Source organism: Antedon bifida, chromosome 1 (genome assembly GCF_963402885.1).
Source record: "Antedon bifida chromosome 1, ecAntBifi1.1, whole genome shotgun sequence".
NCBI classification, from domain to species: Eukaryota; Metazoa; Echinodermata; class Crinoidea; order Comatulida; family Antedonidae; genus Antedon; species Antedon bifida.
The window spans coordinates 31,244,989-31,269,786 of record NC_136226.1 but is presented as its reverse complement, the minus strand read 5'-3'; the positions used below and the strand labels follow the sequence as shown (position 1 = coordinate 31,269,786).

General features: G+C 34.7%; 4 protein-coding genes across 5 annotated transcripts; 3 read left to right on the top strand and 1 right to left on the bottom strand.

The window, feature by feature from the left end:
- The first annotated feature begins 319 nt into the window (after positions 1-319).
- LOC144850068 (uncharacterized) lies at positions 320-2,586 on the top strand. Its single transcript, XM_078707259.1, has 3 exons — positions 320-405; positions 719-1,269; positions 1,765-2,586. Exons 2-3 carry the CDS (start codon positions 788-790, stop codon positions 2,165-2,167), a joined length of 885 nt encoding a protein of 294 aa, XP_078563385.1. The 5' UTR covers positions 320-405; positions 719-787; the 3' UTR covers positions 2,168-2,586.
- Positions 2,587-2,873: 287 nt separating this feature from the next.
- LOC144850013 (uncharacterized) lies at positions 2,874-6,993 on the top strand. Its single transcript, XM_078707178.1, has 3 exons — positions 2,874-2,960; positions 3,478-4,156; positions 4,584-6,993. The coding sequence occupies exons 2-3, from the start codon at positions 3,519-3,521 to the stop codon at positions 4,915-4,917; spliced, it is 972 nt and encodes a 323-aa protein (XP_078563304.1). The 5' UTR covers positions 2,874-2,960; positions 3,478-3,518; the 3' UTR covers positions 4,918-6,993.
- Positions 6,994-9,824: 2,831 nt separating this feature from the next.
- LOC144849915 (monoacylglycerol lipase ABHD2-like) lies at positions 9,825-16,801 on the top strand. Of its 2 annotated transcripts, none has more exons than XM_078707044.1 (8): positions 9,825-9,910; positions 10,307-10,506; positions 10,817-10,992; positions 11,139-11,306; positions 11,987-12,170; positions 12,556-12,774; positions 13,037-13,106; positions 13,440-16,801. In XM_078707044.1, exons 2-8 carry the CDS (start codon positions 10,352-10,354, stop codon positions 13,680-13,682), a joined length of 1,215 nt encoding a protein of 404 aa, XP_078563170.1. In that variant the 5' UTR covers positions 9,825-9,910; positions 10,307-10,351; the 3' UTR covers positions 13,683-16,801. The 2 variants fall into 2 exon arrangements, with proteins under 2 accessions (XP_078563170.1, XP_078563176.1); XM_078707050.1 differs by having other exon boundaries at positions 9,830-9,853.
- Positions 16,802-18,952: 2,151 nt separating this feature from the next.
- Positions 18,953-24,755, bottom strand: LOC144834911 (cholinesterase-like). The gene is made up of 8 exons (XM_078689936.1): positions 24,402-24,755; positions 21,573-21,729; positions 21,211-21,288; positions 20,979-21,097; positions 20,719-20,886; positions 19,675-20,303; positions 19,349-19,515; positions 18,953-19,068 (listed from the first exon to the last, which is right to left on the bottom strand). The coding sequence occupies exons 1-8, from the start codon at positions 24,753-24,755 to the stop codon at positions 18,953-18,955; spliced, it is 1,788 nt and encodes a 595-aa protein (XP_078546062.1).
- Positions 24,756-24,798: the final 43 nt, after the last annotated feature.

Sequence of the window (24,798 nt, the reverse complement as noted above, 5' to 3'; positions counted from 1 at the left end):
TTTTAATTAAACCTTACGGTACTCCTTGTCGGTCGATGTTCCTCAACCACCAACCCTTCCCCCTAGGCTCCCATCACCAATTAGCCCACACTCTTAGATTCCCCGTAAGTATGTCCAAAGTCAAACTCAGTGTAGGAGTAAAGCTCTGTCTACACTATCAAACTAGTTTGACAAAAAAAGTGTGATTTGCCCAAATATGGTAGTGATATGACATCATGTCCATATGGATCCCGTCCATATATGGGCACATCACCTTTTTTTGTCGCATACAATAGAGTGAGAGACAGAGAGATCATTAGAGAGAAAAGTGTGAAGATTTTTTTGCCGGGTGGTGGCGCTATAAATGTTTTTTCTGCCCAGCTGCATGGCTGAAACAAATCTGACGTTCTTGAAACATTTTTATTTGTATCCTTGTTACCTTTTTTTAGACATTTTTACTGAATGGTTTTATAATAGTAGTCTATGAATATTATGTAAGCTTGTGTAGGCCTAGATCGGAATGATAGTACTGTAATATATTTAACTTAATTAGCTTGTTTAACTAGTCAAGGCTAGGCCTTTCTTTGCCATTTTTGTTTGTTGAAACTTTCAATGAGTACGGCGAGTACTGCTACTACTGTACTGGTGCGAAGTCGGTTGGTCCTCTCTCTAGGCCTAGTTTGGTGTAGATTTATATTCATCCTATATCATCTCCACTATTTTCTTAACATAACATCAGTTCTGCTACACAATTTAATGTAGACAGACAGTAGGAGTCATTTTAATAATAATATTACCTCTCATCATCATGGCTGAACAAGAAGAAATGACATCAAGCCTAGAATTGGAAAATACAAAATCAACGGAAGAGCATGAAAAACAAAGAAGGAAAATATTCCACAGAGATGAAGTACAAACTCTAATAAGAATATGGGGATTGGATGAATTCCAAGAAAAATTTGAGTCAACATTTTGCCATCATAGTATCTGGGAAGGAATAGCAGAAAAAATGAAAGCATTGGGATATAACAACCGGACAGGAGCTGATTACAAAAGCAAAATGGCAAATGTTAAAACTGCGTACTTTAAACATAAGAAAGCATTAAAGAGCGATGATGCACCGATGACGGATAGAAATGCTCGTGATTATTTCCCCGAGGTTGAAGCGGTATTAGAATCTCATCCGCCGACTCGAAATGCGCATGTTTTGGACTCGATGTCAAGTTTTTGTTCGCATCAAGATTTGGAAGATGACAGTTTATTGGATGCTGCTGAAATCATCTTTAAAAGGTCCTTTGATGATGTGTTTATCATGAATTTTATCTGATTTACCTTGATCTTGGACTTCTAAAGCAATGCTTGCGTGTCCCTGATGTCTGAACATTTTTATTTGGGTGACAAGGAAACTGTGTGGGATACCTACAGACTTTCTGATTTATTCCTGATGTTAAGTCTTCCGCCGACCTTTATGACATACTGTACCAACTCATTTCCTAAAAACTGTATCCTAAAGATACAGTATCGACTTAATGCTCTGTCTACACTATCAAACTTCTATGTGACAAACAAATGTAATGTGCCCATATATGGACATGATGATGTCATATCACTATAATATTTAAGCATATCACTACCATATTTGGGCACATCACACTTTTTTTGTCAAACTAGTTTGATAGTGTAGAGGTTATGATTTAAAAGTTTGAGAAGTCCATTTTGTTGAGCTTTCTTTTGACGCCAAGCCTAATAATAAAATAAATTTGTAATTTTATTTTTCATTTTCAGTGGACTTGAAAATGGTAGTCCAACCAACAACCAACTAAGTCCAACACCTGAAGACGCTTGCAACAGTAATGGCGTTGAAACTAATATTGATGACACCACCACTAACGAATACTTGCCCGCAGCCGAAGTCCAACAACAGAAACCATTGCCAGATGTACAAGAAGTCAACAAGAGGAAGTCATGTAACCCAAGAAAGCGAAAATTGGCGGAAAGTAACGAAGCTAATAAACAAAAAGAAAAACTCACCGATCTTTTTGAGACTATGGTTGATCTTGAAAGACAAAGTGTTGCGTTAGAAAAACAACGCATAGATTCTGAACGACAATTCTTCCACGGAATGCTGACGATGATGTCACAGATCATTGGTCACATGACCCAACAGAACTCTGTTGGCCTACTCTGATCATTTATTATGACACTGTATATTTTTTTTCCCGATAGAACAACAATAATTTTGCATGAACTAAGTTTATATAACACTTTAGGTAGCCTATCATTGTGAAAATATTAATAGCCATGTAAATAAAACATTACTCGGATGCAATTACTACTGTATAAACTTTATATAATATGCTTAAAATACTCTACTGTAATAATAGTCCTGTAATATAAGTAATATATGAATGGTTTTACTCAAGTGTCGACTAAGCTACAATCTACTGTAGGGTTGTACCAGGGAGTTATAAAAATATACCTCCCTGGTTGTACATAGCAATACATTTTTAATTTGTATCGTGCTAACTAAAACTAAAACATTATTTCATTTTTCAAATTGAAGCATGCTTCAATCAATCATATTTTCAAACTCAATAAAAGTTTTATTAATGAATTAAATAACTCAAGTCTTTCTTTATTGAAGTGTATTGTGTTGTAACAGTCACTGGACGTTAATATGTTTAATGCTGTCATCAAATAATCGATGCAACAATCCAGATATATAAGTATTTTACTGATAAATATTTTCACCATAATCGTGTAGAAAAGTAATTTCCACAACTCTATAAAAAAATGTAATATTGCATTCAATTCATCTATTGCTGACAAACGTTTGTCTGTGAGCAGCAACTTACCACCAACAACAATTAATCAGAGAGGGCGCTCATAAGAAAATAAATAACCCAGAATAGCTGCAGCTCACAACATCAGCACACGTACTTTAAATTGTTATTTTGAGAATCCCTGCTTACTCAACCAAAGTAAGAGATGTGATTTCTTCTTGAAATAAATAATCATCGATTCTGTGAGCGAGAGATATATTTGCTGTATGATCATGTCTAACCTTGTCATAAGGCCTTAGTTAGGCCAATTGTATTAATATAACCTAGGCCTAGCTACTCAAACATAGGCGCCTGGCTAAGTAAGGCGGCTGCCAGAGACTCTGGCAGACAGAGGTCAACTTGAAGAACAAATTTCATTATTCAGAGCATGGAGAAATAAATGTGTGGTGTGAGAGGTCAATATTTCCGTGTGACCTTAGTTAAACTACCTACAAACTACTATCATATTATTATTATATATATTTTTTTTTAATATAGTAAAAAAAGGATGTATGAACTTTAAATCTCTCCCCAGACACCATTTAAAAAAAATAATAGTTAATATATTACTGTATATAAACATCTCACCCCCAACCCTCCCCCACCTTTGTTTTAGTAGGGTAATAAAGCTACTATACTATATTTATTATTTACATAGTATATAATTTATTTTTAGGTTTTATTCTGCTTGAAGAAAGGATTTATTTTTACGTAAATATGTCACTTCCATATTTTCTCGAAAATGGAGAGGTGGGTCCTGATGATGAAGTGCTGAACTCTGACCTGCCAGACCCTGAGGACGAGGATTCCGAAGAACGAGCTGCAGAAATGCGAGCTGCAAATGCAGCCGTCAATAAGATCATTCATCGGAGCAAGGGAAAGAAAAAGCGTGGGCCGTATGTTATTTATAATCCAGAAATTAGAGCTCGCATCGGGCAACACGCTACAGACCACGGCATCACAAGTGCCTGCAGGAAATTTAGTTCAGAACTTGGAAAGAAAATGAATGAAAGTACAGTGAGAGCTTTTAAAGAAGCTTACCAAAAGCAATTAGCCGTTTGCAAAGACGGAGATACAATTACAAATTTACCGATTGGTAACCGGGGAAGACCCCCTCTCCTTGGTAGCGAGCTCGATCAACGTATTCAAGACTATATACGAAGACTTCAGACAAACGGAGTACCCATCACTCGAAGAATTGTTCTTGGAGCAGCTCGTGGAATGGTAGAACAACATGATTCTTCTGTCATGCGGGAAAACGGAGGAAGTATTGATTTAACAGAAAAATGGGCGCAGTCATTTATGGCTAGAATGAGCATCACACCAAGAAAGAGTAAAAAAAGAAAATTAGAAGAGTAAGTATTCTTTTATAGTCAGCAAAGTTCATCAGTATTGTCATTATTCCATTGAAAATAATTAAATGATTTAAACTGGATATTCATCTTTTTAAACTAAAAATGGTTTTATTCAAAGATTATCCAAGCTTTACAATTCAATTTCTATTTAAGATAAGACTATCGATATTTTTTTTGACAGTTTGTCAATTTTTAGATGTAAAGTTCTTAAAGCTATTCAATTTTGCCATTTTGTGTATGTTTCCTATTGTTTTTATGTATGTATTTATATCTAAATATTGTTAAAGATGTATTGTCCCCCAAAAACATGAAAAATGAAGATTAACTAAATCTTTGAATAGGTTATTTTGTAGTTTTAATCAAGTTAATTACTTGCCTAGAAAAAAAAAACGAAACAATTTAATTTTTTTTTATTTCTCTTTTTTAGATCAACTGATACGCCTCAATTGCAATGTGAACTTGCCCCACCCACTCAACAACCAAATTCAAATGCGAGAAGCCAAAATCATCATCATCAACAACCAACCACTACAGCAGGTCCAGAAATTCGGAAAGAAAATGACAGTAATAACATTGAAATAATAAAGGATTCGTTAAAAAAAATAGTAGAAAATCAAATGCAAGCATTGGAGATAGACTGTAAGCGGATGGAGATTGATCGGCGGCGGGCCGAGAATGAACACCAGTTTTTCCAAAACATGCTTGGCATGATGGCGCAGGTTGTTGGACAAATGTGCCAACAACAACAACCAACGTTTTAAACAGTATTTTGTAATTTATTTTTATTTTTCAAATTAACGGAGATAAATAATAATCTCCAGTAATGAATTGATTGGAAAACCCATGGTTTTCTAACCCAAGTCTCATATGAGACTTAAGCACCCAAGTCTCATATGAGGCTTAAGCACCTAGTCTCATATGAGGCTTAAGCACCTAGTCTCATATGAGGCTTAAGCTCTGTCTACACTATAAATATGTGACAAAAAATGTGATTTGCCCATATATGGACATGATGATGACATATCACTACCATATTTAAGCATATCACTACCATATTTAAGCATATCACTACCATATTTGGGCACACATTTTTGTCAAACGAACTACTGTAGTTTGATAGTGTAGACAGAGCTGTAGATAAAGGCTCTGAATTGGCCATCAGAAAAATCAAATTTCAAATGTTATCTAATATAGATATAGTAGTATTTTCGAGAAAAAAAGTAAAAGTATATTCAAAGAATCAAGGATTGAATAGACCAAGATGATTACTAATCATTCATGAGAATCTATTTAGAATTTTAAATATCAGTATTTAATTTTAAATATAATTAAATGATCTACGCGCAAACAGCCATTAAAAAAACATGTGTATGTGTAAATGTAGAATTATTAGGTTCATCATGTGAGCACTGCAAATGAAAATTATTCAGTAATTTAGGTTTAAATTGTATAAATTATACATTTTCATGACCTACCCACCTAACACCCCATCTTCTACCTACTTCCACACCCTTACCCTACCTACCTAGACCCATGTCCCCTGCATAGAGAAGTCACGTTTCCAAACTTAATCCAAGTCAAAATATTAATTGTAAAAGGGTGTTATTTATTATTTTATCATTGTTGATACTGTATAGTTTGTACAAAATAAAATTAAACACAATATTTCCGTAACTTTTTTTTATTTACATTGAATAAACAAGCAATACTGTATTTGTTTGTACAATAAGCGTGTAAATACATAAGCTTGATAAATATTATGTTTGTAATGGGTCATTTGTTTACATAATGCATCACAATTGCAGCATTTTAGGCCAAATAAACAAAAATAAGTTTCATGTCTGAAATGTTAAAAATGTATTCCCCCTTTGACTTTAAATAGGCCATTTTGTAGTTTTAATAAAGTTATTCACTTCTGTAAAAACAAAAATGGTTGCACTTATAAAAAGACAAAAATGAAATTTAACCAAAAACCAAACTGTCTGACAGACAGTTTAAGTATATCTTGCTTTAAATTAGTTTTTTTCTGGTAATTTTATTTTCTCGATCCAATTTTTGGTTAATGTAATAATAAGTATTTAGTGACATTAAAATGTCAATACAACAAAAAAATTGTTTTTTTAAATATTTTTCAGGGGACAATATATCTTTATATTTTTTTGCTGAGCGGCTGTACTATTTCACTGAATAAAAAAAGTGGTGATATGTAACCATCATTCTCCTGTTTTGGTACCTTGGTTAATGATGATCATTTTACGATTACAAACGTGGAATTCTGATGGCACTATAAATTAAATTGTTTTTTAAAACATATTTTACAAAATATGTCTGTTCAACCATGGACCTACACATTTAATTTAATAAATTAAATCTAATTTATAGGTCCAAAAAAAAAGACAGAAATAGCAAATAGTAAAAAAGTTAGGTACATGCATATTTATGGGGAGAGTATGTGAAACTATTTTTTTTTGGGCCTGGTAGCATATGTTGATTATGGAAGGAATATTTGACAACAGAGGAAGTGCCATACCTTTGCTACACTATCAAACTAGTTTGAAAAAGTGATGTGCTTAAATATGGTAGTGATATGACATCATCATGTCCATATGGGCACATCACATTTTTTTGCCACATAAAGTTTGATAGTGTAGACAGAGCTTTAGGATTACAGTGTTCAAATTATTTATATAACAATAACATATCACTTTTGACAACATTTTTAGTGCAAAATTACTGTATATAAAAACTGATTATCAAAACTGAAAATTAATTTTTTTTTTAAACAATCATTTATGTAATTTATCAAAATTGTTAAATAAAAACTGATTATTAAAAGTGAAAACAAATATTTTTTTTAGAACAAATTAATTTTTTCCTAGGATTAACAGTTTATGGCTGGTTCATTTCCATCTCTATGTTCATGTCTACTATTCCTAGAGTCTGCAAGTTGTAAGCAACTTCATTCCGTTTCACTAACGCCTCAGTTGAAGAATCGTCCGCAAACGGAACCCCAATTGGCTGTTGAGGTGCTGCTGCGTCAGCTAGTCTCACTTCGTTCATCCAACTCTCGAGGAATCCGTCGCCGTGTTCCTCGCATATGTTATGCAAAATACAACAGGTTATGAAGATGTTTGCAGCTCTGTCCAGTTTCTTGTTGCATTTGTTTAAAAGAAACCCCCAACGTCCTTTAAGTTTCTCCATTGCTGTCTGCGAGAAATCCAGTACAGAATTCAGTCTTTTATTATACAGCCTCTGGACCTCGTTTAAGCTTCCATCATCCACAAATGGTGTTAAAAGCCAATTTTGTAACGGCATATCGACATCAGCCACCAGATGTACATCCTGACTTTCTGGTACAATCTTTCCATCAGTAGCGAGTTGATTTAAACTGCTTTCTTTGAATATACCCAAATTGTCCAACTTGCCCGGGAAACCGCTTTTAACGTAAGTAAATCGATTTTGATGATCGGTCACGCACATCAAGATCATGGAATACCAGCCATTTTCATTCAAGTAGTCCGTCGGTAGATTTGAACCTAATGGCGTAAAAAGAGGTATGTGGATGAAGTTAAGAGCACCGATGCAATCTGGAAACCCGACGGCAGAGTTGAATCCTTTTCCAATGTCGTTCATTGACTCTTCTGAGGGAAATCTGATCAATGGCAGAAGACGTTTGCAGACTGCTTTAGTGAAGTCATACAATGTACCACCAATAGTGCTCTTCCCCATGGAGAACAAATCTGCTATGTTTCTGTAGGTGCACGCTTTTGACTTCCCCAACATGTATAAACTTACAGCAACACGCTTCTCCACACTGATTGCTTGCCGCATGTTCGTGTGAGCTTTGGTTAGATCGCTTTGAAGATGGTCGCAAACAAGTTTAAACGTTTTCCTACTGACATGAAAGTGCTCGAGGAATTCCAAATCTGTGAATTGTGGAACATCATTCTCAAACCAGTGATTTTCTTTTGTTAAAGTCCAAGCTCTTGGCTTAGGATTTATGCCATCAATACTTTCTGGAGTAACTTGTTTTTTCTTTGTTGCTCTTTTCTTATACTTTCTCTTACTCGACTCCTGTGGTGATGATGTTTCTGCCTCTTCAACCTCCTCATCAGTTGGTGGTGGTGGGTACATTTTTTCAATCAGAGTTTTCAACTGGCAAGCAACTCTTCTTCTTCTTCGTCTGAGAAGTAACAGCCTAGCATCTATTTGTCTTTGTTGCATCTGCCATTGAGTAACAAATTCCATAATTGCAAGAGAAATATTTAAAGTTTCAAGTTGACTTGCCATTGTAAATTGTTTACTTTAAAACCGGTTGTTTTTCTATGCAATACTGTGACGATCACAAACTCGAGCGTAAAACTTGCAACACACTGTTCATTTGGCCAGGCTTGTGCGATAGCTGATTACCGCATTCACACGACGCAGCAGGAACAGTCTATTGTGTGTACACGGTCATCAAGCTAGGCCGCTTTTACACTGAGCGAATTTGAGCAATTTTTTACACCAGTTTGAAAACATTCACCGATGGTTCTTGCAAAAGCGTTATTATAATTACAGAAGTAACTTCATTGTTTTCAACAAAGTTATTGCATTTTCAAATCGAAGACACTGCAAAAACTCAACAAAATGTTTCAAACAAAGTCCAACAATTCCAAAATCCTGTTCAAACTGAGGTTTGTTGACAGGCTGCATGAACACACAGGCAGACGATATCTCGTTTTTACACGCTATGAAGCGTGTTAAACAGATCACGTTACTTCTATGTCCTTCTCAGTAGTCGTTCACACAGACACACGAAGGTCGTTTCTACGGTAACGAAATCGCTTGTGAGCATGTTTCACCCTATAGCAAATTTATGTCTAGACGGATTAGAGATAATATGAAATTATAAATATAATGTATTTTAAAAATCATTTATATGAACTTTATTAGTTCCCATTAGAATATAGGCATTTTGCCGCCTATCAATATAGATGGAACCTCATTATATTTGTACATACGTGTAACTTTCGATAAAGTGGTACCACAATGCAAAGATGAGTTTGAATATGTTGATATAATAATATTATTTTTAATAAATCATCAAAGTTGTGATGCGCGCGTCCACCACACTCCTGCGCTGCTGAACAAATGCAGTGTGTAACCGTGTGTGGTTAATTTCTCACATAAATATACACATTAAAAAATGGTTAAAACAATTAACTTAATATTTTCAGTATACTTTAATATACATTACTTAGAATAGTTAGATTGTATTCATATACCTGTAGTTAGCAGGAAACAAAAAAAACAACATCATTATTTCTATCACATTCATAAAATTGTATAGCGACTAATTGAGGCTTTTAAACTTTATCTCTATTACTTGATTACATCGTATAATCTTATGAAGAATGTGAAATGAATAAACGTAGAAAAAAAGAAAAATTCCGACTATTATTATGTTTCCCCATTATATTCAGACTTCATATCGAAAGCCTACTATTATATTTTTCCTAATCAAATTTTTCAAACATAATCAAACTTTACGTCACTGCTTTTAAAATCATTGAGATATTATTCTATGATTAGATTTAAATTTCTCTGATATTTAACCCCTTATGGAATAATGGACGATTCCGGATGTAGAGCTGATAAAAGAGATAGTAGAGAGATGATATGGCATGATACAGTTGTGTAATAAAACTCATCACCGTGAGCTACTTTTTGGTTTATTTTAAGACATTAAAATAATAAGTTAAGACAAGACAGGTACGTAGAATCCATCCGGGGTTAGTTAAGCGTAAAAGGTAGAATAAAATTAGTTAGTACCACCTACCTAGCTAGCTAGCTAGTAGACTGGATGGCCTACTACTACTGTAGGCTAGGCCTCTAGCAATAAATCAGGCCGGTCTGTGATTCTAGTTAGGAGATGGGCCCCCTCTATAGCTCTAAGCCTAGCCTAGTCATAGTCAATATTGGCTATGATGGCCTAGCCTATGGATCTGTCATACCATGGCTAGATTAGATCATGGATTAAGGAATTAATCCATGATTAGATGTTATCTTATCCCTGCCCTGGCCCAACCTACGTCATGATATTAATGATATACACATGACAGTATCATGACAACAAAAATATTAATTGGAATCTCTTTTTTTAAATAGAATGATTGAATAGGAATTTTAGTAGTCGGTTCAAAGGTTGACAAGATGGATTCAATCTACCTTCTTGCTGTGGCAATTATTCTGTACATTTTAATGAAGATTTTAAACCTGAACACAAGAGCTGTACCTCCCACAGTAAAGTTCAAAGAAACAAAGTTTAACTGTGAAGTAAAGAAAGCATGTCCGATATTAAATGAAATGTAAGTAAAGTAGTTAACAATTTTATAATTGATAAAATGTAGGCCTAGTAACAATCACAGTGCCATAACGCACAGGATTAGAGGCCTTCCAACGCTGAGTAGTTACATTGGACTGCTCATGCTCTGGGACCCCGAGCTTAAGGGACCCCTGGGTTTAGCCAGTGAGCGCTTATAGCTGTTACACCACTGAAAATCATATATGTAAGCAATTATTGTAACATATTGTAGCTCGTGTGCTCAATGCTTATCACTAGTTCCTCTGAGAGTAACTATTTCTAAATTTATTTTAATTTCCATAACTTTTCCACAGATATCAACCAACTTTACTATGGGGGAAAAGTGGGCATTTACAGACGTTTATATATGCCAAGCATGGTCGTTTTCAAAAGCCTCGAACACAAAAAAGCAGAAAGACTGTTGTTTTACCTGATAAGACGACATTTACTTTTGATATTTTTGAGCCAGTAACAACTCATTCAAGTACTGGTAAGCAAGGGTGGTTTATTCTTTTTTAAATGTTTTTGTAAATTTACTTAAAATGAGTTTGTGTTGAGCAGGTAGTGAAAAGTACTGACAAATGTGGTTACCGTATGTAATATAATAATACAATCATTTTTTTGTTATCTTTTCAGATGATTATACAATTTGCATAGCACCTGGTATTGCTAACACAAGTGATAATTCCTACATAGAAACATTTGCATGGTATGGTCAACAAAATGGCTACCGAATGGTAGTGCTCAACCATCTAGGTGTCCTAAAGTCACACAAACTTACAACTCCAAGGATCTTTACTTATGGTAAGTTGATAATGCTACAGACCTCCCAAAGATGCTGTGGCCGTATTCACCATTCACACTTTGGCTAAGGGAAACACTTACCCTTAAAATTTAAAAAAAATCTCCTAAGTGAATACATTTTAAGGGAAATACTTAAATATTTATTGAGTTAAGTGAAATACTTACTATGATACTTAAGTGTGATTGGTGAATACGGCCACTGATGCTAGAATTATTTTATTACAGTAGTTATGTTTGGATATATTTTGTAAACATGATAGCCCTCTATGTGTTGGCTATTCTTTTATATAGTCTCCCAATATTACATTTTTCCAAGATTCTCTGATGCTATGATGAGGTTGAGCAAAAACCTCATTTGTGGGAAAACCTGCCTATACAGTCTGTTTCTCCCTTTTGTTGCTGTGACCCGTGGTTCTATATACAAACCCACTCACTTTGTAAAGCTCTGTCTACACTATCAAACTTTATGTGAAAAAAATGTGATATGCCCATATATATATGGACATGATGATGTCATATCACTACCATATTTGAGATATCTCTAGTCACTACCATATTTGGGCACATCACACTTTTTTGTCAAACTAGTTTGATAGTGTAGACAGAGCTTAAGATACTTGTTTCAGTTAGCTTATTAATAAGTGCATTATAATACTGCTTAATATTGGTTTTTTTTCCAGGTGATACTGAAGAGTATGCAGGAATGGTTGACTATGTTTTGAAGAACTTTGCGTCGTCTAAACTGATAGCTGTTGGCTTCAGCATGGGAGCTAACATCGTTGTCAAGTATCTAGGTGAACAACCACAGCGCCAGAAACACTTTGAGTGTGCCTTATCTATATGCCAAGGATATGATATTACATTGTAAGTTTTTATTAATTTTGTAATATTGAAATCATAATTTGATCTTTAAAATCTAACATCAAGAGATAATTTGTCTCAATAATATACAAATAATGAATGTTTATGAGTGTAATGGTACAAATAATGGCATGAGGTGAATGATGAAAGGTTATATTTCGCGAAACCAGTCATAAAATTCAAGTTTCACGCCGAAAGTACAAAATAGCAATAGTATAAAAAAAAATATCGCGAAAAGATTTTTTCTTTGTACACAAAAAAAAAGTACTATTGAATGCCTGTTCAATAGTGCGTACTATTGCACACCATCTGACCCACAATCGTCCAATCAAATTACAGGAATTTGTTTAGATGTTATATAATATAAACTATTTACTGAATATTTCAGGGCAAAGGATGTTCTGCACGAGTGGGACGGATTCCGTCGTTTATACTGCTTCATGATGGCAGAAAACCTAAAGAAATACATCCGCCGCAACAGCCATATGTTATTTGGCGAGGGCGCTACAGCTTTCAGGAAGAAAAATGGTTGTGCCGATGTTTCGTACGATGTAGAAGAAATCTTTAAGTCTACCAGCTTAGTACATATAGATGAGCATTTAAACAGGTAAGCTAATGTACTCTTCACTGGTGTAAAACACTGTGTGAAAAAAGGATACTATATTCACTCTATGGTTAAAAACAAGGGTTTTGTAATGCAAGCTTATGCAAAAATGTGGGGTTTATTTTTCGTGTGGGTGGGGGCCGGGGGAGGTTGTTCCGGGATAAAAAACAGTTGGTGCAATTTCATAATGAATACTATATTTTAATTTTCATATAGTTTTTTGGGACGCTGCAAACTTTAATGAAATTGTTTTACTTTTTTTTAGAAAAATGCTTGGATTTGATAATTTGGATGATTTCTATTCTTGGTGTAGTTCTAGTAATCACATTCACAAGGTAATTTTATGTACTTACTTTCAAGTTTTGAGAAGGTCAATAAGGTCAATATTAAGTAACAGTTACCCCCCCCCCCTCTTTTAGTGGGTCCCTAGGTGTCTGCTGTAGTATTTTTCAAAGGTTCTCTAGTCAAATTGATAGTAGCCCTAATATATTGAAATATAAATTTGTGTGTAATTCCATCTATTTATTGTGTTTGAAATATATTTTGATTGTCATAGCGCCCTCGCTTTTTTTATCATGGCTGTAAAAAAGTTTTAAAATTTATTTATATAATATTATTTGATAATTAGATTTATTTATGCCTTATTTTATAATAATTTGCTTTTAAAGGTGACTATACCAATGTTGATGCTAAATTCTGAAGACGATGCCATTATTCCACCAAAGTACAACACAACGCCTGATTCCTACATAAAAACAGCAGACAAGGCGATGTACGTAACAACCAAACATGGCGGCCATCTTGGTTTCTATGAAGGTGGTTACATAAAACCTAACACTGTCACTTGGATGGAGAGAGTCAGCTTTCAATATATCAACGCAGTTTTAGATACAAACAGTAACATGCAGTAATAAGGGAAGTATATTCTTTTATACTTTTACAACTGTTTGAAATCCTGAGCAGCTTTTTTTTTTCCAAAACAATACAATGAAGAAGGGGAAAGTATAGCTACAGATCAAAAGTAACAACTAGCTTTAAAGATGTATTGTCCCCCAAAAAACATGGAAAATAAAGATTAATTTAATCAGACTTTGAATACTAGGTTATTTTGTAGTTTTTATATAGTAAATCTCTTCCATAGAAGAAAAGATTATAAAATGACAAAATAAATGGTTACATTCAACCAAAAACCCATTGGCTGGCATTAAAATGGCATATTCAACCAAACAAATTGTAAGAATTATTTGTTCAGGGGGACAATACATCTTTAAGGCAATTAATGTACCACTTTGTATGGTATTAATTAATAAAGGTTGAAATTATCAATATTTTCTATATCCAATCAAGTAAGTTAATACAGAATTCTGAATACACTATCACAACTATACTAATAAGTCACATTACTGTACCAATTTTGATTAGTTATTCGTATTATTTTATTTCAACATTTGGTACTTTTGTATTTATCATCAATCAGCAGACTTATATAGCTCATTGTTTTTACACAGATAACCTAACTAGTCTAGTTATTATTGGTACTTATGTCTGTTATTTGGTGACATTTATAACAAAATTATGTATTAATTTATTGTATTATTTATGTATGGCTATATGATGGTTTTCTTCCACTGTGTGTGTTGTCTTTTCTCCAGTCATGCTAATGCTGTTATTCATCACTCGTTCCGTTTCACTCCTGCCATCATCATATAGATATTATGTTTTTGCTTTGTCTATTATAATGAGATTGAAAGAATTTTAAACCTAAATCATTATACCACTTGATTAACAATGTGCAATTTATTTTTTTTATATATATAATTTGTAGAGATATATTAGGTCATAGGTCAAGCAGCATGTAGCGTAAGCTTCAATTATGGTGCAATTTTAAGGGCATTGCTAGATTTTACCAATAAGAACATTTTCTGTGATGTCATGCGTTTTCTTATCGCAAGGTGAACACATTTCTTCATTGTAGAAATGTGAAGCGACATCTTAGCAATGTAAACGCATTTTAATGTTCAACCAATTAGAACACATTCCTGATTGTAGCATGCCACAATAGTAATTCAAATTTTAACATGCTACCTCATCATAGGTTTCTGGATCTATATACTAGTGTGTGAACATCATCATAGAAATGTGAATAGATTTGACCAGTGTGAACAGGCTTCCTCACAATAGCAATGTGAACACACTTCACTATAGATTTGACCAGTGTGAACATGCTTGCTCACAATAGCAATGTGAACACACTTCACTATAGATTTGACCAGTGTGATCATGCTTGCTCACAATAGCAATGTGAACACACTTCACTATAGATTTGACCAGTGTGAACATGCTTCCTCACAATATCAATGTGAACACACTTCACTATAGATTTGACCAGTGTGAACATGCTTCCTCACAATATCAATGTGAACACACTTCACTATAGATTTGACCAGTGTGAACATGCTTCCTCACAATAGCAATGTGAACACACTTCACTATAGATTTGACCAGTGTGATCATGCTTGCTCACAATAGCAATGTGAACACACTTCACTATAGATTTGACCAGTGTGAACATGCTTCCTCACAATAGCAATGTGAACACACTTCACTATAGATTTGACCAGTGTGAACAGGCTTCTTCACAATAGCAATGTGAACACACTTCACTATAGATTTGACCAGTGTGAACATGCTTCCTCACAATAGGAATGTGAACACACTTCACTATAGATTTGACCAGTGTGAACATGCTTCCTCACAATAGCAATGTGAACACACTTCACTATAGATTTGACCAGTGTGAACATGCTTCCTCACAATATCAATGTGAACACACTTCACTATAGATTTGACCAGTGTGAACATGCTTCCTCACAATAGGAATGTGAACACACTTCACTATAGATTTGACCAGTGTGAACATGCTTCCTCACAATATCAATGTGAACACACTTCACTATAGATTTGACCAGTGTGAACATGCTTCCTCACAATATCAATGTGAACACACTTCACTATAGATTTGACCAGTGTGAACATGCTTCCTCACAATATCAATGTGAACACACTTCACTATAGATTTTACCAGTGTGAACATGCTTCCTCACAATAGGAATGTGAACACACTTCACTATAGATTTGACCAGTGTGAACATGCTTCCTCACAATAGGAATGTGAACACACTTCACTATAGATTTTACCAGTGTGAACATGCTTCCTCACAATAGGAATGTGAACACACTTCACTATAGATTTGACCAGTGTGAACATGCTTCCTCACAATATCAATGTGAACACACTTCACTAAAGATTTGACCAGTGTGAACATGCTTCCTCACAATAGCAATGTGAACACACTTTGCTATAGATGGAAGTTTCATTCCAGATTTTACCAGTGTGTGTGGACATGCTCTTGCATCTTACCAATGCTATCATGCTTCCGAATTTTACCAGTGAGCTTCTTATATAATGTGAATGCACTTCCTAATTTGTTTAATTTACAATGTCCTATTTATCATGTGTACATACGAATGTATTTATAGGAAATTCACTATTGTGCCTTATTTATATCAGTAAAGTGATTGGCCAGTGATTTACGCGTGGTTCCCCCTAGAGACGCAACACAAGGACGCACGCTCAACGCAAGCGAGTTGACCAATGACAAGCCACTGTTCAAATAATCCATCGCTTGTGATTGGTCAAATTACTTACGTTGCGTTACGTCTTTGCGCTGCGTCGCTAGTGGGAACCAAGCTTTACGTTTTATTTGTTGAAATGCTTGTAAAGCCTTGAGCACCTACAGATTATAGTGTAATTAATTAATTAATTACTATGCAATATATATATATATTATATATTATTATTAGTTTTATATATTTGTAACATATTTATATGTTTGCAAACATTTATATTTAGTTTTTTAGTTTGTATAATGGAAAGTGACATTTTGTTGAATTAACTTTCTGCTATCATGCACCTAAAAAGTTGGTGAATAGGATATATAATAGTGTTATTAAATCATAAATGCGAATAAAAATCACAGTTTTAAAACAGTTACATACCTTTTGCTTAGTGTCTGTTTAACAAAATAGCTTGTACGGAAGCGTCTAAGTGCCATCCACGTTTCAAGATAATTTATGCATTTATTAGGAAGTCAACTTGGCAAGGTAAACTACCTCATGTCGACATGCAATTTTGTGAAGTCAACTTGCCAAAATAATGTATCTCGCCATGACGACATAATGGTCACTATAATAATAGTCATATTTATGTTGACTTGACAAGATAGTTACCAAGTGGATGGCAATTAGAAGTTTCCGTAGTTACTATGTCGACATAATTATTCATAATACTTTATAATTTGTCGACTTGACAAGTCGCCAAGTGGATGGCACTTAGAAGCTTCCGTAAAATTGAACGCATTGCGCGTGTTAAACCATGGACAGACTCATAACATTGCATTGTGATAGACTATTGGTTTAATGATTATGATCGATATATAGGTCTGTATTTGTGCACTAATGAATCGAGGTTACTGATACCACGGGGTTATCCGTCTGTCACTATATTGACATCATTTTTACCCAAGGCATTATGTAATAAAAACTGTTTTCCACTTCCGAATCTAAACGATTATTTACTAAGTTTTTCGCAAACACGAAGAAGACTAACTTGACGTGATAATGTTACTATTATTAGTGTTTTGACTGTTTTCAATGTTTAATGTGTCTACAACATTGATGTTTTGTACTCAGTCCTACATGCTGTAACCAGAACAATGCTTAGTTTGCCTCGGTATATAACAATCAAGTTATAATCCATTTTCAAATTTACATTCACTGTGTTTGTTCGCTACTGTTGTTAAATTACAACCAACCCATCAATTCACTTTATATCAATATTGTGTTTTTTTTCGGTACCGCTTGCTTTCGGCAATAATAGTTCATTCTCGTGAAGTTTGACATTTAATCGATTTGTTGATTGTATTACAATGTATTTAATTATCAAACACGTTCGTATAATAATAATGTTATAGCATTTAGACATTTATTTTAGTTTAAACTTAGAGCTGGTGTTACTTTATGGCCTACGAATTGGATTTTATTTAGAACCTTTGTAGAAAATCGGGTTGAAAAAAAATATTTTCAAACGTTCTTTGATTTTTCGAACATTTAACAGACTTCAATTATAAATTTAAAAGGAAATTTATAAAGAGTTCGAGATAAAAGTTACATCATTTATGATTTGACGATATGAATACTTTTAGAACGAGTTTTCTGACGTCATTAGGAGAGGAGATGGAGGTCGCAACCCCCGGTGGTAGTGCAATGTCCAAAAAGACGTCCCTTGCCAGCACAGACTATTTGTACAAATATGTTCGGTCCTATCGCATGGAACCTCTCAGAAAATTCCGTCCGATTGAAGTACAACATCACGTTGAAGGCATTATCAAAGATTACCTGAAAGATGAAGTTTACGATCCTGAGAGATGTAAGCAACTTTGTAAGGACTTATCAACGAAGATTATGGAACGACTGCAATTGATGACAATGCCACGTTACAAGTTCGTAGTTGTTGTGAATATTGGTAGCACAGTTCAGAAAACAGGGGTTAGGATTGGCAGTCGATGTCTTTGGGATGAAAACACTGACAACTTTATTAATATTGAATTTTGTAATGGCACACTCTTTGCTGCTGTCGAGATCTATGGCATTTACTTTGAATGATGCGAGGTTTTTTTAATCATTTTTTGTATTTCTGTGTGCTGTTAAGATTCAGCCTATATTTTGGATGTTGTGTATTTAAATTTTTCCGACGACGACCGCTTCAACTGTACTTTTTACGAATCGCCGTTTAGAACCTATCTGAGAAAAAAAGTTTTGAAACTCTGTCTACACTATCAAACTTTATGTGACAAAAAATATGAAGTGCCCATATATGGACATGATGATGTCATATCACTACCATATTTGGGCATATCACTATCATATTTGGCACACCACACTAGTTTGATAGTGTAGACAGTGCTTAATAGATAATATTGAACAATTGTGTGTGTAAATTAAATAATTTAACAATATTTTCATTTTATTTATCAGTTTTCCGTGTGTTTCCTTCAACGTATGAATTTTAAAGTAAGACTGTCATCTAAAACATTTCAACAACTACTTCTCTGATAAATTATCAACATTTATTGTTTTCTTTGTGATTATTAAACTCTGTTTTCCAGTCGGCAAAATCATCTTCTTTCCATATGTTGTAGTTTTCACTCCAGTCTTCTTGTAGATTGTTAAGATCATCTAAAGACAAAAGTAGAAACATACATTATATAACTTAATTATGTTGAATTTTTATACTGTGAAGTTAGTACTAAAGGTCTTTCTACACTATCAAACTTTATGTGATAAAAAATGTGATGTGCCCATATATGGACATGATGACATGTCGCTACCATATTTGGGCACATCACACTCTTTTTGTCAGACTACTTGATAGAGTAGACAGAGCTTAACCTTTTTATATCTAACTATTGTGAACGTATTGTTTATCTACAAATGTAATGTAATGGGCTTTACATACCAACATACGTGTTTAGTTTTCTAACCCCATTTCGCCAAAAGCTACAGCTTTCAGCTCTTAGTGCTCGTTTGTTTTCCATTTTTGTTGTCAATTCTTTATATTCCAAGTTTGGTATAGTAAATAATGGCCATTCTGGGTAGATGCCATTTGATAACCCATTTGGATCACTATAGAAACAAATCAGATATACATCAGTCAAAATGAAACGTTTCAGATGATGTACAACATTGTAACCTATTTGTTAGGGAAACTTGTTGCAATATCATTAATCATTATATTGTTTCTAAAATTAGGATATACATAAGGTAGATATTACCGTATCTTACCCATATTTGGCAAAGTTTGTCCAATAACGCATAAACTGAACTGACATTTCTATTTCCTCATCTGTCTGTTGATAACGTCGATCATGTGCAGGATTAAAATTCCAACCAAACACATATTGAAGTTCTTCACAATGTGTGGCACCAAGCCACTTCGGACCTCTTTTCTGATTTATCGTAAATACAGACATAGACGGTATATGTGTCATTTCGTATTGGAACACCCGATCTCCCCGCTGCGCATGCGCTCTAGAGACTTCTATCGCCGGACACGCGAAATCCTGATCGGTCGTCATCTGAACAAAATCGTCCAGGTGACTGGCTGTAGGATCGTCTGCAGTTGTCCAGTCCAGATACTGATATTCAATTGCATCCAATATCTGTGCACTGTTGTACTCACGAACGTACTTCGGTAACATGGTTTGAAAATCTTCGAGGGGCATATCAGGAGGATCTTTCCTTAGAGCATAGTCAGGGTATTCACTGAGAACAAAAGCTGTTCCTTCGTCATGGTTAGTTCCTATCAGTATATCTGTAGGCTGGTATTCAAGGCTTTTAATTAAATCTGCTGGAGATTTTGGAAGAAAATAATCATCCACCATTGGTCGGAATTGAACGAACTGTAGCATCAACTGAAACAAGAACAAAGAGGGTGGAAATGAGAGGATAAATGCTTGCTCTTGTTGGCTTTAGGAAGGTCTTCTCAAAACTATGGAGAAGAAGCTATAACTGAAAGTGATCGTCGTGTCTTTATTGATGTTTAATTCGACTGGATTAAAGCAGAAGAATCCTGAAGTTTAAAATATGAATGTCATGGCATAGGATGTTAATTTAACGTCATCATAATTAATGTCATTTGCTGTTAAGTTTTCGTCTGCACCAGAAGGAGAGTACTCACATAGTGACTTCGTCACTTTTCTACAATCCGCCAGACCGGTGTCAGTTTTCCTTTTTGCAGTGTTTGTATTTTTGATTGTATTATATGTCTTCTGGAAAATAAATGAATTGAATTATTTATATATGTGACATCTATCTCAGACATTTTACCTGTAGCTGAACTGCTGTGATTGCAGTAGTAGATTTTTGTTGAAGACATGTTATGAACTCAGCAGAGTTCTCTTGTGTACAGTTGAGAAGGTTGCCAACTCTCCTTCCAGTAGATACAGCGTTGTCTTGATCCAACTCCACGGCCCAAGCACACAAAGCTGTCCCACTCTACACAAACAATGAAAAAAAACTTAAAACACTATAAATATCTTCAAAAGAAGCAACATTTTCGATTTTGTTAAAGTTTTAACAACACTTACTTCCATTGTAGCTCGTTGAAACAATCCATGACTTAAAGGAGACAGAATATGCAAATGAACACTTGCTCCTCCCGCACTTTGGCCGAATAGTGTTATATTGTTTGGGTCACCATTGAATGCTGTAAGTATACAGTTATGTGTTATTATTTCAGCAGTTTAATTGTACATATTCCACAGGTCGGTTAAGGTAGACTTTTCCAACTTTTCTCGTCATGAAGTTCAATATCCTTACCTGCAATGTTATTTTGAATCCATTTTAATGCGAGAACTTGATCAAGCATCCCATAGTTTCCTGGTGCTTCATCATCACCTAAAACATATTGCATATTATATATTTTTTATTTCTATTAATAAGTGTTGAAGATTATATTTACGTTCAAGTCATTTATTTTGAAAACGTCGCGTTGCATCACGTTAGTCGATAGAAATGTGTCCATTAAACAGTAGGCCTATAAATTTACAAAATTAAAGGGTTTTCATTGAAATGGTATGAAGCACTCAAAACTTAGAAATTATTGAAAGTAACTTGAACGATATAGATGATTCATTTCGGAAGTTTTATAACCAGGTACCAACAATGTTCAGTAGGCCTACCAGTAGTTAAAAAACCATAGATTCCTAAACGGTAGTTGACTGTAACTACGATGACGTCACCAACGGCTACTAACGCTCTGGGGTCGTATTCTGGTTCAGATCCACCTCCCACAAGAAAAGCACCACCGTAGATCCAAACCATTACTGCTGTTCCAGGCTGTAAATAGTAACATAACATAAGACATGTTGTTTTTGTTTGCTTTTAATTTTAAGTTTATTATCTTTTTCTTTGTAATGTCTTATATGATGAAAGGAAATATAACATAAGACATAATAATTAGACCATTCCTAAAGCTTGGTTCCCACTAGCGACGCAACGTAACGTAACCAACGCAACGTAACAAAATACCCTTCCAATAGTTGTGTTTGCCCCCGCCTGCGTGAAATTAAACCTACAATGTTTGCAGCACTATTGCGTCGTCGGTTCCCACTTGTGATTACGCAATACAGCACTTTGCGTCAATACGTCGCTGCGTTACGTGCTAGTGGGATTTTTAATAGTTTCAAATGTTAATGTAACGTTCGGTTAATTGTAGCATATTATAGTCTCTTTAAGAACTTAACGATGTCATAAAACAACCGAAATAATGTATTAGTTCGGTAAGTAATTACACATCGTTTTAGTTGTATATGATAATTAAGGCTTGCAAATTAAGATTTCCAATAATAACGTCAACATTTTCCAATATTGTAAAACAAATATTTGGGCTGCTCTTTAATGGTATACTTTGGTACTGATTGATGGTATCAATTTGAAAACACCTCGGCTGAGATCAGTCAGTTATCATAATTAGGTGACCTTTACAACTATTATCGATTTTGATGATTGATGATAATATGGCTTACAACACTCCAATGTTTAGAGTAACAAAACATATTTGTTTCTTCTTCATCATATCAGAGAATGAAGCGTAGTTCCCACTTGCGACGCAACGTAACGCAACCTACGCGCCGTGAATCTTGGTTCCCACTAGAACGTAACGCAAAGACGTAAACGCAACGCAAGCGTTTTAACCAATGACAAGCGAAGTTATAGACAGTTAGCAATCACAAGCGAATAAGCCATAGCTTGTGATTGGTCAATTCACTTGCGTTGCGTTACGTCCTTGCGTTGCGTCGCTAGTGGGAACCACGCTTAAACAAATGCCCTTCAAATAATAATGTTTACCTCCTCCGCCTGTGTAAAATCAAACCTACAATGTTTGCAGCAATTGCATCACTTTGCGTAATACGTCGTTGCGTTGTGTTCTAGTGGGAAACACGCTTAAGACTATTCGAGAGTTGATTTCCTTCTTAAATGGCACAGACGAAAAGCAGATTCAGGGCTTAAAATGAACCTATAATGCTTTATCTTTTGTATTGTTTTTGTCGAAAATAGTGTGAGAAACCCCACCCATTGGATCTGCTTAATAAGCTTTTCGTCTGAGGATGTACGGACGTTGTCATTACATACAGATGGATGCAATTTGGCTTTGTTTAGTTTTCTTAGCACAAACGATCGAAAGAAGATGTCTTTCTTGCAAAAAATAAAAGCCTTATAAAGTATCACTTGAGTTTTCCTAAGTGTTTAAAGTGTCTATATCCCGAAACTTGGAAAACCTCTTTAAAATTACCATTCCACAGTACTGTAATGCAGGCTATTTGTTAAATTAAGTGTAAAAGAACACATAAAGAAGGTTTTCCTTGTATCATTTGTTAATGATTAAACTCAACTTGTCAATATTTCATCTCCATAGCAACATTAACGTCGGACAGAAGCAGCAACTTTAAAAAAAAACCTCTCACTGATCTTCCGAACAGATCTACGGTATATATCTATTCAGGAGATCAGTGATGGTGAACCTAGATTGCAATTTGTCTCTTGTATTAGGCCTACTTGTTTCAGTATTTCTTACCATTTTATAGCAAAAAGTTCAGAAAAATGAATGAAACAAACGTTGTTTGTGAATTTGCAGTGTTTTTCTACATTATACAGAACATTACTACCATATTCATTCTTGTTGGAAATGTTGCTGTTGTATACGCCGTATATTCAACAACTGAGCTTCAGAAGCCATGCTACCTTTTCCTTGCCAGTTTGTCATTAGTTGATATTTTAACAGCGTTTGCTGGTATGTTTGTTTCTTATGTTTGGGCGTCGACTGGTCAACTATTTGATTTTGATTCAGACATCGGATTTTTAACATACAAAACAATGTTTGTACCATTTGCGATGACTATGATCCATCACGTTAATTTAGCTATTGAGAGGTATATAGCTGTTTTCTACCCGTTTTATTATACCAGTAAAGTTAATAATAGATCTGTTAAATTGTTCCTTATTTGGTCGTGGATTGTATCAATTGTATCTTTTTCTGTGATATCATACGTTCCATGGTATTCATCATCGAATGGTTTACTGCTGATTACAATAAGTTTGGTCATTCTCTACACTATCGTCATCAGCTTTCATGTTCGTATTTGTATTGAAGCTAGAAAATCAGCGCGTCGAATTGCGTCAATTGAAGAAGTGTCATGTAAAGCAACCCGTGTAACATCTATCATTCTGATAACGTTTAGTATTTGTGTTCTACCTTTAATATTTTACTATGGCACACATGTGACGACACCATATAATGATATTCGTTGTAGGATTTTGTACTACGTAACGACAGATTTATTTTACGCGAATGCAGCAACGAACCCAGTTATTTACGGAATATCGCAAGCAAGTTTCCGTAAAGCATTTAAACGGATTGGTTTAAAGATTATCCGAAAGAATGAAACGCCATGAAATCGAATTTTTGAAACATTTTGAACAGTTTAATAATGTTTGTTAAATATGCTTACCAGTGCTGTTTCTGGAACAAATATATTTAAGTATAAACAATCTTCAGAAGTGTCCGCCGACACAATATTAGGATTAGCTTGTTCGCAAACATCTCTGTTGTAAGTAGCGTTCCATACTTCTGGACTCCATGGATGCCGTTCCACAGGCCTCTTGAAACGAAGCTCTCCGACAGGGGGCTCAGCAAATGGGACTCCACGATACACGTCTATACTTACACTCTTGTTTATATATGTATTCTCTTCGAATATTATACTAGTCCCAGTGATTTGTCCTGAGTTTGTAGTGACAGTTTTTGACGTCACTGTTGTTAGAATGGTAGGAATGAGAATCAAAACACTCCATTTAACATTCATCGTAATTTTGTTTTTCAGTTTATGCATGTTATCGATCACATAC

Bases quoted from the DNA above. Each gene is read 5' to 3' on its own strand.
- LOC144850068 (XM_078707259.1), top strand. From the start codon at position 788: ATGGCTGAACAAGAAGAAATGACATCAAGCCTAGAATTGGAAAATACA. The intron at 1,270-1,764 runs GTCCTTTGATGA...TTTCATTTTCAG, and splicing joins GCTGAAATCATCTTTAAAAG to TGGACTTGAAAATGGTAGTC.
- LOC144850013 (XM_078707178.1), top strand. From the start codon at position 3,519: ATGTCACTTCCATATTTTCTCGAAAATGGAGAGGTGGGTCCTGATGAT. The intron at 4,157-4,583 runs GTAAGTATTCTT...TCTCTTTTTTAG, and splicing joins AAAAAAAGAAAATTAGAAGA to ATCAACTGATACGCCTCAAT.
- LOC144849915 (XM_078707044.1), top strand. From the start codon at position 10,352: ATGGATTCAATCTACCTTCTTGCTGTGGCAATTATTCTGTACATTTTA. The intron at 11,307-11,986 runs GTAAGTTGATAA...TTTTTTTTCCAG, and splicing joins TCCAAGGATCTTTACTTATG to GTGATACTGAAGAGTATGCA. The intron at 12,775-13,036 runs GTAAGCTAATGT...ACTTTTTTTTAG, and splicing joins ATAGATGAGCATTTAAACAG to AAAAATGCTTGGATTTGATA.
- LOC144834911 (XM_078689936.1), bottom strand. From the start codon at position 24,755: ATGAATGTTAAATGGAGTGTTTTGATTCTCATTCCTACCATTCTAACA. The intron at 21,098-21,210 runs GTAAGGATATTG...GTATACTTACAG, and splicing joins GATTCAAAATAACATTGCAG to CATTCAATGGTGACCCAAAC. The intron at 20,304-20,718 runs GTAAAATGTCTG...TTCTTGTTTCAG, and splicing joins TCACAGCAGTTCAGCTACAG to TTGATGCTACAGTTCGTTCA.